Consider the following 14,465-nt stretch of genomic DNA (forward strand, 5'->3'; position numbering starts at 1 on the left):
CTGCATTAACACAAACATCAAGGTTTTGTCTCAGTAGGATGAATTAAGTAAGCTAAAATTCACTGCACTGGTATATTTGAAGCAGTGGATTTCATATTACTTCATCTCTTTTTCTGTAAGCATGCTGTTGTGCCAAAAGCTGTCACTCCCTTGTTTCCTATGCATTTGCTGTATTTTAATGAGAAACTCTATTTATTGATTCTGATATTACCGAGAAAATGGGTTTTCCTTTCAATAAGATGATTACACATAAATGTTACAGAGAAACACAAGAGGGGGCTTTGTTTTGTGGGCTTTTTTTTTCCCCTGCATAATTGCTGAAGGCAGCGTATTACCCACTAGCACAAGGCAGTAAATGAGCTAAGTCCCGGATTCACAGCTGTGCTCAGTGTGCTCCATGTGCAGCGGCAGGCGCTCAGAAAGAACCATTTGGGATGCCTTGATGTAAAAGGGCTGGCTCTCTACTGGACCCGTGCCCATCACAGACGAGGTAAAGCCACAAGGCTGTGCTGTGCACAGAGGACAGCGGGGCCCCCAAGGTGACAATCTGCCAGCCAGGCAATGTCAAAGAAAAGCAGTAATGCAGACATGCCCTCCTTTTCACTCATCACACCCACAGACGCCTGATTATTTCTCTCTGGCTTACAGTAGTGCCGAGTTTTAGGGAGCAAACAACATAATACAGAACTTCTTTTCTGGGACTAGCTGTTAACTCTTAAAAAAGATTACTCATTGTTATGTTCCTCTGTTTTAAAACCTAGTATAAGTAATAAATATTTTCTTCCTATCAGTGGTGGCAAAACACTTTCATTACTGTACTCTGTTAAACAAACAGTAGAGCTCTTAAAGAAAATTGCAACAGGAACCTTGAATTCTTACTAGAATGCAACGTGTTGCTGTTCTGGGCTAACAGAATTGCAATTTTTAGATTGCATCATATAAACACATCAAAAAACAAGCATCTGCACCCTCCAAAGTTTATTTCAATCCCCTACCTTTCCTACATAGAGTGGGTCTGTACCCATGTATTCCTCCAGCACAAAGAACTGATTCCACACCCAGCTGCGTTTGGTTCTCGTCCTCCCTGATTGAAAATAGGGCTTTGACCTGGACCTTGTGATCTCTGCTTGATTCATCCCAGAAAGACATAGGAAAAGAGCTAGTATCTGAAGAAAATGGCAAAATTCCACTTTGCCCAACTTCATCTTTTTTTTTTTTTCTCCTCGGTGAAAGAAAAAACCTTGACCAAAGCAGGCACAATTCCAGTTGTCTCAGTAGCTCTAGCCTCCGGCAGGGTGTCAGCTGGGAGTCCAGAGATAATAATCTGCAGAGTGGCTGATTGGAAGATGTCACCACTGCTGAACAGCCTTCACCAAAGAAACGGTGCAATGGGTACCTATCCAGGAAAAAGACAAGAACTGTTGTCAGAATTTAAATTTTTTTTAGAGAATGCAAATTCTTTGCAGTTTTCACATCATGTATGGAAACTGTTTATTCATTATTTTTCTCCTCATCAACACCAATGAGTTTACATAAATCTCTCTTAGTTTATAGCGAACTTCTTGGATGGCATTACTACTGCTGATACAACTGCGTTTACAGCCATAAAGTTTTCTCCTAAATGTTCTCTTAATATATCAGGGGTTTTTTTTCCAGTATAAATGCTAAAATTGTTCCTCTTTAAAATAATCAAAGTAAGTGTAGTTATTATTTGCAGGCTTTTGGTTTGATATTTTCTCTTCTGCCTGCTATGGTCTGCTTTACTTGCCATTACTATGATATAATTACAAACCAGCTAGAGGCACCAAGTTGTAATAATGGCAGGGATCTATCCTAGATTAACTCTCTCCCATATAACTAAAAAGTAAAATGAAGGACCATAAGATGAATTGGAACAATTTGATTGATTCTTAGTCACAGTTCACCAGATGCTATGATTGGTTCTGATCTGAACCTGACCTGGTAAAAAGCCTTGAGTCTCCCCACTCAATTTCACTGCATTCCTAAAGCAAATGTCAGGCACTGTAAGAAACATGTTAGACTACTTTATATGTAGTTATAAGTAAGAAATATGTTAGACTATTTATACAGAAATATGCCCAGAAAGATCAGAAGATAATGTCATTTTGTAGTTTCAATGAAACCTTGATTTAATTACAAATGATTTTCCAGAATTAACAAATGTAAATCAGTTTTTATTTAAAAATTTTATCATTTCATAACCCATAAGACTTACTAATAAAAAACCCATTTTTTTAGAAAGAGAAAACTTCAATACTTAAACAAGACTGTTTTCTGCTTTTTATATCTGTGAGCCTCCTCTGCCCATGTAAAAATGTATACTTAGCATAATGTTTTTAAAAGTACAAATTCTGTCAGTCAGAACCAAACATAGCTTCGCCTTTTAGAAGAATCACCAGATAAGCAAAGCTGTCTCCTAAATAGACATCCTCCTTGTCCAAGTGAGCAATAAGGGAGACAAGAAGCATTTATGAAGTGCCAAACATGAAGTGGAAATAAGGATGAAATTAAAATAGATAACGGCATTAATTTGGAGTGAACTGCTGCTACTTAGGAAGCCACGGAAGAAAGAAGATTTCATCCTTTATACTTTTAATTAATCTAAAAAGGCTAGACATTAAATCACATACACATTAAACACTCTGGACTGATTATCATAGTCCTACCCATTACTACTAAAACTGAGTGAAATGTGATATCTACTATCTGTTTTCAATATGTCAGGCTCTTTCAGCTGCAGAACGCCTATGCATTGTGCTGCCAAAGGTACCTAGAGGGCAGAAACATGAAACAAATAAAAAGCTCTTCTGATTACAGACTGTATTTAAAGCCTTTTTATTGTAATCCCTTCTGTGGTACTGCCCTGCACCAGAAAGGCTTTGCTTAGAGGCTGGTGGGATAAACCACAAACCCACTGAGCATGTTTGCTAAGCAGAAGCAATTTGAAGGCTTCCAAATAGGAAAATCCAGTGTCTCCCTATAGGCAAAATGAAAAGAATAGGCAAGCCTTACTTAAAGACCCTAATTTTGAAAACATGATGCTACAATTATAAGACGTCACTTCAACGTGGACCAAATTTCTTGTCACAGCAGGATTAACAAGCAGGTGTCATCCTAGTTAGAGGAGCCTAGTTTGAAATGATTAATCCCAACTAGTCATAACTCAGTTTTGATCTGGCCCTTTGGGTAAATCATGACCATATGACAGTAATTACTGAGAGGGCTGCCAATGAGTGTTAAGGAAGTAGCTGTGCTTTCCCTGTGATATGTTCATTTCCTACTGCTCTGTTCTGCTACGGTAAGTGTTGTTTGTAGTAGAGGCTGTTTATGCATCCTTGATTTCCCCTCTCTGTGTCTAAGTTACATCATGTTAAAGACATCTGATATTGATAAACTGTCAGTTTATTTCAAAGAGGCAGCAGATTGTTATTTAACAGAGATAAAAATATAAAATGGATTTTCTTAAGAAATGTCAGTAAAACATTTACAATATGTTAGAGTCTTTTCACTAAGCAATTTGAAATGTCTTGTTCTTGCTCAAAACAGGCATTTCAAACCTAGAATTGCTCTAACCTTTATCTCGAACAGTGTACTCTTATATCCTTTCTTTTACACCTGCAGGAAAGTATGAAAGCCACCATATGGAGTGCCATGGTCCCCAGCCACACTCCACAGCACAGAACTGAAAAACGCACCCAAAATACCAACTGAAAAACAGTCCATATGCTAGACAGCACAATCTGATGAAAAGCAGAATACTCACACCTCCTAGAAAAAAAACATTGTTGTGGTTTACTCATTCTCAAATACTTTCACCACACAGACTCCAAAATTCCAATTATTTTTATTCAGCTGTGTGGCAGCACTTTCTGCTCTGAAACATTCTTCCCTCCCTTTTTTCTTTTCTTCAGGATAATTCTTCCTATTCCTCTTAAAGCCCTTTTTTTTAAGGTTTTTATTTATAGTTCTTCCAGCACACTGCCTTTTATATCTGATATCTCCAAAAGCAGAAGTCTCTTTATATTTAAAAATAATTTCCGTTTTGGGAAGAATTATTAAATTGCATTTCATTACCTTTCTTACTGAGATGGATGGATGGATGGATGGATGGATGGATGGATAGATAGATAGATAGATAGATAGATAGATAGATAGATAGATAGATAGATGATAGATAGATAGATGATAGATAATTTTATAGAGATTTTTTGTGTTAATTTTGTCCAAGCATAACTAGCACTTCAACATCACCTGTTCTATGATGTACATAAGTATCAAGTCCACAAGACCACGTAAGCAACGTCACAGCATTCATAAAATTGAAAACTAAGAGGTACTGTTGGTGTTTTTTTCTTCATTAAGTCACAGCTCGAGATTTCAGGGTTGCACTTGCAGCAGTGGATAAAACTAAAACTGACAGTGACAGAGGGTATTCAGTGCTCTGATTCCAGTGTCTTCACTGTCATCTGTGTTTACTGACTTGAGTGTGATGGCAAAACTGACCTGCAACCACTTTGTACTTTTAGTTTAAAGATGCTCTTTTAGGAAACACTATCTCTTTCTACACAAACAAGATTCAGAATATAAAAAACTGAGAAATATTTACACTTTTGATAGCATAAGTACCCTAGAATAAAAGTGTACCTTTACATCTTGTTTCTGATCTCCCAAATGCTACTGCCCTCCCCAAATAGGGATAAACCAAATCATATCTCCTCATTCACACTTTCCAACCTAAAAGTGACTTAGGCCTTTAAAAATAAAATTTTCTGCTAGTGTATTTAAAGCATTAAGCTCTAGCTTTCATATCTAAGCTTGTTTTCCCCATTTGCTTTATATTTAGTCCTGGCAATAACAAATATGAAAAATACAAAGTAGTAGAACTGGTGTGTAATTTGGAGAGTATGTTATGTGATCTGGACAGTGCAGGTAGCATGTCTCAACTAAGCAGTAAGATGCTGCCCAAGTGAACAGCTGTAAGAATCAAAAAAACCCACAAAACCCAAAAATCTAAACAAAAAAATCGTTTATGTTCTTAAATAGCTGGCTGATATATAAAACCTCAGACTGAAGAATACACATTTGAAAAAACATAATAACCTTTTCATTCAATATACATCATAAACCTTACATTTTCTCCCATCTGCTGTAAAAAATTAAACTATATTTAACCCACAGTCTACTGGTATACACTGTTAAACTGAAAAATGTTACTACTCTACATTCCCAAAACAATCTGCTAATGTCAAAAAGACACTATTATGCACTGTCTCCAAGGGCCAATCTTGATTTGTTGAAAACATTCACATCATGAATAAGATCCTCAACTTAAAGGAAAAGTCCCCCTCACTGCAAGCAATTAAGGGTAATTTACACCCACTGAAAATCTCTCTGAATATTTTGCTTCACTCCATAATTTCTAAAACAACTCATCAAGTCTAGCGTTCGTTGTTTGTGTGTCACAATAAGCACCAGCAGATAAGGACAAGTTTTCAGTCTCAGAGATATCATCATGGAAGCCCTCCTTCCCCACATCTGAGATTTCCCCAGCCCTGTAGGGCAATTTGCTGATGCTCTTGAGATCATCTTTGCACCACCTAACCTTTGCAGCCAAAATGCAAATTCCTGCAGACTTCTGCTCGCACATTGCTACCAGTGTCACAGTGCCAGCTTAATCTATGAACCATATCATTTTCCTGTCAACCTCTTCAACCCAACTGAGGATTTTGTCCTTCAGCATATTTTGTCCTCAAGTGTTTCTAACGTGTAAAATGCTTCAGGAAGAAGTGGAAATCCAAACCCTTTTCCATTACTAAACTCCACCAGTCTGGATTGCATTACTCTAGTTTGAAATCTCTGTCAGCAATGCATTGCAGTTGTAACTGAAGAGTTTACCAGTCCTATTTTATTGCCTTTTCTTCCCTCGTCCTCCCCCCTGCCCCATTATTGTCCTTTCATCAAATTTCTTCAATTTTTGATACCATTGCAAACTTTACTAAGGTCCAAAATATGGACCTCACTGACTGAGCAGTCACCACCTGCTAATAAATCTTGCATTAGTGTGGTCAACAATGCATAGTTAACCCATGGGGTTTTTTGTTTTTTTCTCTACTTTAGTCATACAGTAAAATCAGAGCCAGGGTGTTGAAATAATTCCAAGGGTGACTGTTGCCACTGGATCTTGAACCATGATCCCTTAAGCAAAGTAGAACCAGCAGGTGAGCCCCCTGACAGCTGGACTGCCCTCACTGAAATATTTATGTGTTGACATTCAATTTTACAATGTCCATTGGACAGGGTGTTACAGTTAGTGGCAGAGAAAATTCCCCTTTGTTACAAGTCTGCAGCTCCTCCATGTCACACATCCTAAATATTACAGGAGACTCCTCCACAGGCACATGAACAGGAATGTGATCCTTGAGACAAAAAGGTTTTGAGACGATAACATGTCTAATTACGGTGTAAATTGCAATGTCTGGTTATCACTTTTTTCAGAGAAAGAAAAAAAGAAAAGGAGGGTGCCTTGGAGCAAGTGAGGTGGGGACCCTGTGATGAAATGAAGCTCTGCAAGTCAAGGCAGTCTGATGAAACCTATTAACTCCCTGTGCCAGATGACATTAGAACTACAGACCACAACCTCCTGCCGCTAACTGGCCTAAATATTCACATGGGAGATCTGTAAATGTAGTGCACATCCTGCAGTCTGCCTCTGGTTATCAAGCAAAAAACTATCACTGCCCCAAACATATGGCACTGTTACACTAAACTGGCTCCAATACCCTCTGACTCAGGTGAAAGGACCCGATGAGACGATAGAAAAACACGAGGAACACTGCAGTAAATTATATGGCTTTAAAAAATATCATAAATAAAACCAGGCAACAGCTTTTGGTCTTTTACACTGCTCTGCAGTTGATCATAAGATTGCACGTGTCTAGAGTGCTAAATTATTTGGGTTCTTGGTAAGTTTGTTTTCTTCCCCATGCAAAATTAGCAGAAGAAAGATCTTTTTTTCTTATATAATTTTCTCCATGTGAAAGGGTTTTATTGGTTTTTCACCTTGCATTTGAAAGATCTATGGTGCTGGGAAGGATTATGCTAATTTGATCAGTTATTGAAAAGAAGCACCAGCAGTATTTGTGGATCTGGGACCAATCAAGGCAAATATTTAAATTTCCACAAGCTCAATTTTTGCAGCCTCATTTCAGCTGAAGAACGTCACATAATACCTAGGGATGACTTTCTTGCAGAACTGCTGAATTCCCAGAGGAGGCACTCCTGCATTACTGCTTAGAGTTAAGCCTGGTTTGACAGGAAGAACTGAAGTAACCATCTATTTTATGCACCCTTCCTCAGATAGAATTTAATGATTTTTATCGCCATGAGAAAACAATACCCAGTAGTAGCATGAAAGCGTACATGAAAAAAAAAAAGTGTGCGATAAACTAAAGGAAAAGGAATGGCTCAAAAAAGGCCTTCATTGAAGAACCGCTGAACACATCAGATACTGAAGTCAATAGACTGAAAACACTCACAAAAACTTACTAGACATCACTAGGACTGACTCCCAAGCAGTATCTTCATCTGTAAACCAGTTGAAGTTTGAAATATTTTCTATTTTCATCACACATGGGAGTCAATTTGTGAGTTGAATCCCTTTGAGAAAAGGCTTAGCCAGGTTTATAGCAAAGTAGGAATTTAAGTTGGAGTAGAACAATATAAGGTCTTGGATTAGTAATGATTTTCTTCAGTCAAGTCTCTGACTGCTGAAGAAACACAGAAAAATGTGGGAACGTGTCCGTACACACAGTCATACATGAAAAGGACAGGCGAAAATCTATGTGGATATTATATCCATTCTTCTCATCAGAAAATTCACAGTTAATCTTGTGCTGTACAAATGCTTTACAATTACACTCTTACATGAAAACATAAGAATATTTTGCTACTAAATCAATAGCAAATAATCAATAGTGCCTTGCTATTTAAATCAATGAAAGTAGACTTAGGAGAGTTGTGAGGCTGTCATCTGACTTTTAACACTATTCTAATGACCCACATCAGCCTTTAATTACAGTAAAGTCTCCCATTATAAGGGTGAAATGTTTCTTGATTAAAATTGTAATCTTTAATGGCTTTTTGCAAGAAAATCAGCTATATTACTGATGTTTGTATTTTCACTCACATTAACTGACACACATTTCTAACATGCAGTGGTAACTCAGATTATTACCTTTGATATATTTCTAATATTCCTGGTAGTTTTAAACCTTTATTGAGTACTCAAACCCTAGATATTGCACATACTTAATATTAAAAGCTGTCAGAGCTAGGCCCTCCCTTACTGTGGATTTTACTGCAATTGTTTTTTGAATTTTACTTAGCCTTTCTTCATGACCCTAAAATAAATGTGTGTCTAGATGTCTAGATTAGATCCCCTGGTAGTTGCAGACTGAAAAGCTATAAAATTGTGTAAAAGGACTTAAAAATAATAGCACATTTGGTCCCTGGATAGTTCTTTTGGGTTTGTTAAGTGGGTTTTGTGTTCTTTTTTTTCTCCAAAGGTGGTAACACACCCGTTGCACTGAACTAGCTCTAATGAGGCACAATCGTACCATTCCCAAATATCCTCACTTCGCTTTTGCATTGTTAAAACTGATACAATACTGCTGAGAATAAAATCAGCATCACTTTATAGCTGATCTTTATCTCTTGACCTGTTGTACCTTCAGAAGCTACAGGGTAAGCAAACTTAATTTAGTTATGCAACTTTCATGCTGCTGCCCATCTGAACAGCTCTGCACCTGGGGTTGTGTAGACCCACCTTTCTCAGAAACAAAGTACATAGCTTTCACCAGTAACAATTCCCTGCAAACTCAAATAATGCAACACAGAAACAATTAGTAGATATAATAAAGATAGAGAAGTAAAGTCACGCATCAACGCCAAGGAGAGACTGCTTCAGAAACAGGCATGCTCAAGAGTTTGGCTCTTTTATGCATTTATTTATTTGTCCTGGAAAAGCAATTTATTTTCTGCAAAGCTGCACAAACACCTATGTTTTAGCTGAAAAATTGCAAGTCAGTATGTCTTGTTAGAGAGACTATGAAGTATACTCTGCCCTTTCAAGTCTCTGGTTTGGCTTGAGCAAGTTATCTATCAGAACATAAGGTTTTATCCTTGCAAGGGGAAAAGATTAAAGTATCAGCATTTTAGTTCCCAGAACCAGAGCACATCACAATTATCCATCTCCTAGCCTTTCCCACATCCCAGGGAAGTCATCGTTTGTAGAATCTTGGCTCACCTGAACTACTTCACCTTTTGAAAGCAGTATAAAGGCTAAACCATATCTCAAAAAGGGTTATTTTTTGCCTCCATTAGCAACTAGAAGTCTGAGGATCCAGATGACAAACCTCTTGCTACTGGTGTACACAGCCTATTGTAGGAGAGCAGGACATGTCCGTGTGTGGATATGTGGATGGATTGGGGGACAGGGCGGAGGGGGAAGGGTCAGCATCAGCCAAGCACTGCAGAGCTAGCCTTACCAGCTGAATACTAATCAAAGAAACAGCTCCCATAATTTCAACATTTGCAAACTCTAGAACATCTTTGACATAGAAGGACAAAAGCTCTGGGAAATAACTCAGGAAATTTCATTGTCTCTATAATATTTTGCACTGTAGCATCACTGCCAGACTTGGAGCCCAAGCAAGACACCCGCTTTGGCTTGGCAGAAAGGACTGAGACAGTCAGGACTTAGGGTTGCCTATATTTTGCAGAAGTCTGTGGTCCTCCCTTCCCCCATCCCACGTCCCCGCTTGTCTGTGAGACTTCTCCAAAGAGTCAAGAGTGATGCTATTGTTCTCTTATTTCTCAGAAGGTGCACACGCACCTACAGTCCCAGTGCTCTCACTTTCCACGGTTTGCCCACCACACCTGGTTCTGGGCGCTCCCGCGGCCGGTCCCGGCCGCCCCCAGCCCGGGGAACGCCAAACTTACGGCCGTGGCCGCGCCGCCCCCGGCGGCTCCGCAGAGCCGCGGCTCCGCTCCGGGCAGGAGCCGCTCCGGGGCGAGCGGGTGCGGAGGAACAGCGCACAGCCCTTTCCTGCAACTGCTCCGACCGCCCTCTGCCTACACGGGAGGGGAACAGAAAGGGGAAGGGAGGCAAGGAAAGGCACAGGTGCAGCCGACACTTACCTGCTCCCCCTTTCCCTCGGCTGCCCAGCGTGGTGAGTATTTTAATTCCAAGGGCTGGCGGTGCCTCCGCGGCGAAGTGGTGGCGGGATGCTCCCAAGAACGGGGGGGCGGGCGGCGGGCGGCGGGGCGCCCACCGGGCATGGGGGCTGCGCGCCCGCCCGCGCACTCGCCCGCACCCGCGGAGACGGGAATGGGAGCGCTGCCGCTGCCGCTGCTCCGCTCCTCCTCCTCCTCCACGGCACAGCGCGGCACTGCACAGGCAGCCGCTGGGCACACGATGGGAGAAGTGGGTGCCGGTGCCAAGCCCAGCTTCGACTGGGTGCGGATCGTGGCTGCGGGAGGAGGAGGAAGAAGAGGGAGGGAAGGAGCGGGGAGGGAGGGAGAAATCAGAGGAGGTGGGGATGCTGCTCTGGGCAGGGGATATCACGGCTCGGTGGCTGGAGCCGGCTGCCAGCTCCGTCCGAGGGCGCGCGGAGGCGGCACAGGGACTCTTTGTACCTCCCGAAGACCCAGCGGTGGCTATTGAAGCGGGATCCAGGGAGCAAGCAGCCTGCCCGGCCCCACTACCCCCCCAACCCCCGCCTCTTCTCCTCCTCCTCCTCCTTGACAGGATATACAGATGGAGTCCTTTGGATAAAAATCAGGAGCCGGGCTAGGGGGTGGGGCGGGAACCAATCTCTCTCCCTATTTGCATTTGAAACAGGGAGTTGAGGGAGAGACTTCAAGATTTTTTTTTTTTTTTTTTTTTTTTACTTCTCCCCCCCCCTCCACAACCCACCACGCAATTTGTCCTACAAGCTTCGACTGAGCTTTCGAGGCGTGAAGACAAAGTCGCAAAACTAAACCGAACTTGCGGAGTCCCTGCTTTAAGCCTTTGCCCTTTCAGCCTGCCGCTTGTGAAACCCACGCTCCCTGCCCCGGCCCGTCCTCCTGCCCGGCTGGGGCAGCCGCGGGGCCGCGCCGGGGTCCCCGTCCCTCTCCTGGTCCCCGGGCAGAGCACGGAGCCACCACCGATCTGCTCGGGGGACTTAAAACCTCGCAGCCCTGCTGCCCTCTGTCTCCCTAGAGCTGCTGTCACGCCTCCCTGGCTGCTGTTTATACCCGGGGTGGTGGTGAGCAGGGAGAAGAGGATTAAAAAAAGTAAAAAAAATACGTTGAATAACTGAACCGGGTGCTTTCCCAGAATAAAGGGTGGAGAGAGCGGAGTGTGCGCACCGGCAGCAGGAGAAGGCTCGGTGTCACGCTGGGGCTGGTGCCCGGCAGCACCCACGCGAAGCCCCGCAACCCCGGAGCTGCTCGGGGCAGCCGCTCTGGGAAATGAGTACCTGCTTTGTTCGGACGCGGTCCGGCTGGGAAAGCGGCAGCACAAACTTTCTGCCTCCTTCCAGCACTGCTGAAGCCGTTTGGGTCTGCAGAACGAAACAGATCTACAACTGAAACGTGATCAGCCAGGAGTCAGCACGCCTCCTAGGAAAAAAAAAAAATGCAGAGGTTCCAAATGTTGGCAGAGCTGCTGAACTGACATTTTTCACGGACAAAAATATTTTTAACATATACTGTTTTTAGAACAATGGACTGTATCAAGGGCAGCTGTAAGAGATGCACCTTGGCCAATGACTTTTGGTTTATATTTACCAGAAAAGCATTTTACCAGAAAAGCATTTTCAACATGATATAAACAAGCTAATCAGGTGAATATATAATTACTTTTCATTCCTACTATACATTATGCTATGAAGTGTGCTGTTAACACTAATAAAATAATGTGTGGATAAAGTCACTTCAATAAGTAAAAAGCAGCAACAAAACAATTGGTTTGGATCACAAAGATTTTTTAAAAATAATTCTAATTTCTGAATTAGTTTATAGTCTTTGAATACACAATTGCAGCATGCATAACTCTTTTAATAAATGTAATATGTAACTGCTATTTCTTGTCTTTAAGCTTCACTTTCAGATGTGATTTCCAATGTCACCCTTCTAATCAGAGGGAGGCAATTCAACATGGCATTTGTGAACTGAAGAAGTGGTTTAAAGAGAGCAACTAGAAGCAATCTACATTCTCCAAGTTGTGGAGTGTCTGAGTGCATGGTTCCAACTTAATAAGATGTATTCAGGCAAGAAAATCCTGAAACATGATTGCACACAGTTGCTTAAGATTGTAATTAAGGATTCGCCTTTCCTTTGTTCTTCTTCCCCCAATCCCTAATTCATCTTTTACAAGTTAATCAAAATAAGACTCTCTGCACTGATCCTTAGAGGACAAGGTTCAAGGACAGATTATCTTTTTTCTATCATGAAATATCATAAATACCTCTGCTTTATCTTCTTTCAAATTCATTCAGAGATGCAATCATGAAAATTTATCTTTTTACCACTTAATTCAGTAGCTATGAGTTCAATGATGAAAACAGAACAGTTAAAAACAGAGAAAAAAAATCTTTGTTTGCAAATAGGATGGCATAAAAAAAGAATCTACAAGAGGTCCTGAGCTTCATAAACTTCAGCAAATATCCTCAAACTTTTTTTTTGCTCTTCAGGTTCAAAATAGGGACTAAGTCGTTTTACAGTCACTTAAAATCATTATAAAGGAAGGACTCTTTCTTATTAATTTTGATTCTGATCCAGATATTACTAATGGAAAAATAGAATAGTCAATTATCACCCAATTAAAAAGCTTTCATGTGTAGCTTCACAGAGTATTTCATGACTTTCTTCCTAACAGACCTCTCAAGGATGTGCTTTATGTTCCAAAAATCTAGTCCGTCAAGCAAAACCTTTCATTAAACTGTGTGTTAGTGAAAACATCTGAACTTATTTTTACACTGTTGAAAATAGGATAGATATTTTTGTCTTATTATTTTTCTAAATGTTTATGTTGTCATATCAAAATAAAATGTATGAAACCCTTTGACTTTCATGGGAGTAAAACAGTGACTCCAAGCAAAATATGTGACTAAGCAGACCAATTTAATTTCATTGCACAGGCAGAATAAAATATAAAGAAGCAATTATTCTTAGTCACTTTTGGCAATCTACCATTTTTAGTAACATAAGCAAATGTATATTTTTTAATACATTTTGTTCTTGACTGTCTTGATTGTGGGTTTTTGCCAATGACTCAGTCCATTCCAAAGCATTGAATGGATCATTTTGGCAGGAATCCACACCTACAGCACTGTTGCATTTCTTTCTAATATGTTGCATAGTGTGTTTACCCATCCTGAGACATATATGTGTAGCACTTCCAGAGGAAAGTCTACAGAACAAACCTTGGACCATGCGAGACTGTGTCTTAGGTAGGTGCTGTAAAGAGTAACTGCAGGTATCAAAACACATTGATACTGGCACCTTTCCCATCTTTTCACTTCTAGAGCTATCATGCCTCTTGGCATTACAAGTCACGTTGCTGTTTTGTGGAGTGGATCCATAGGCAGATTTAGGACCACGAAACCTGAAACCGCATGTCCTGAAGCATGCTCTTAAATACTTCTTAGACAGTGAGAGCTTTGGTGGCCTCTGCTTATGGAGGATGTGGACCAGAAACGCAAAACAAATTTGTTTAGTGGTTGTATTCAGTCCCCTGAGCCTCTGACTGTCTCTCTATATTAACATTTCTATCTGTACACTCATTATACACATTCTGAAAAAGAGCAGTGTCAGGTAACTGCTACCTGGGTCCTGGTAATTCACTGTGTGGGAAGAAGCAAGTTCCATTATGCACTTAGCAATAGCTTGTAGAGTTCCATCAATATGAAAATGTAGTACGCTAAGATGCAAAATGTTAACTTTTCTTTTTCTTAAAAATTTATGTGGATATTGGTCTTTCATAAAGCAAGCAGGAGAGTTTGCAGATTAGTATCTTTTTCTATAAATAGCAGAAGGCAATAAAACAAAGCCTATTGAAATTGAAGACACTCACAGCCTTTGACAAGATATTTAACAGAAGGATGTCTCTGTCTTTCTGTGTCCTCACAGGTTTATTTTCCTATTTAAAGTTTGACATTTTTGAGACAATTACAATGTTGTCTATATTCTAAGAGTGTTTTCAACCCAATGTAGAACCACAGGGGACATGCCTAACAATAGCAAGTTCAACTACCTGTTCTTTAGAATATATTTTGCAGAATATCCTCTTAAGATGTGTCAGTCAAAGTGACATAATAATATGAACTAAATTATAGTAATTAGTAGTGGTGATTCGATTGGTGAATTTATGAGGTCACTTTGGGTATCCACAACCACCC

The 14,465-nt window shown here is 40.6% G+C and overlaps 2 protein-coding genes across 2 annotated transcripts in view; one reads left to right on the forward strand and one right to left on the reverse strand.

Annotated features, from left to right (window-relative positions):
• The window catches only part of CDH7 (cadherin 7), an 82,522-nt gene extending 72,165 nt beyond the window's left edge, over positions 1-10,357 (reverse strand). Inside the window, exons 1-2 of the mRNA XM_066561267.1 lie at positions 10,219-10,357; positions 996-1,396 (exon numbers count right to left, since the gene is read on the reverse strand). Of these exons, the coding sequence (XP_066417364.1) occupies positions 996-1,205 (210 nt within the window). The 5' untranslated portion in view covers positions 1,206-1,396; positions 10,219-10,357. The remainder of the gene's footprint in view (positions 1-995; positions 1,397-10,218) is intronic.
• LOC136553972 (nascent polypeptide-associated complex subunit alpha, muscle-specific form-like) lies at positions 6,468-12,034 on the forward strand. Its single transcript, XM_066545784.1, has 3 exons — positions 6,468-6,482; positions 9,899-10,250; positions 11,017-12,034. The coding sequence occupies exons 1-3, from the start codon at positions 6,468-6,470 to the stop codon at positions 11,382-11,384; spliced, it is 735 nt and encodes a 244-aa protein (XP_066401881.1). The 3' UTR covers positions 11,385-12,034.
• The last annotated feature ends 2,431 nt before the right edge of the window (positions 12,035-14,465 follow it).

The sequence above is a fragment of the Molothrus aeneus genome, chromosome 1 (assembly GCF_037042795.1).
Source record: "Molothrus aeneus isolate 106 chromosome 1, BPBGC_Maene_1.0, whole genome shotgun sequence".
In the NCBI taxonomy this organism is placed as follows: domain Eukaryota; kingdom Metazoa; phylum Chordata; class Aves; order Passeriformes; family Icteridae; genus Molothrus; species Molothrus aeneus.

Coding starts and splice junctions, on each gene's coding strand:
- LOC136553972 (XM_066545784.1), top strand. Junction 10,251..11,016: donor TCCCTCGGCTGCCCAGCGTG/GTGAGTATTTTA, acceptor TTGTCCTACAAG/CTTCGACTGAGCTTTCGAGG.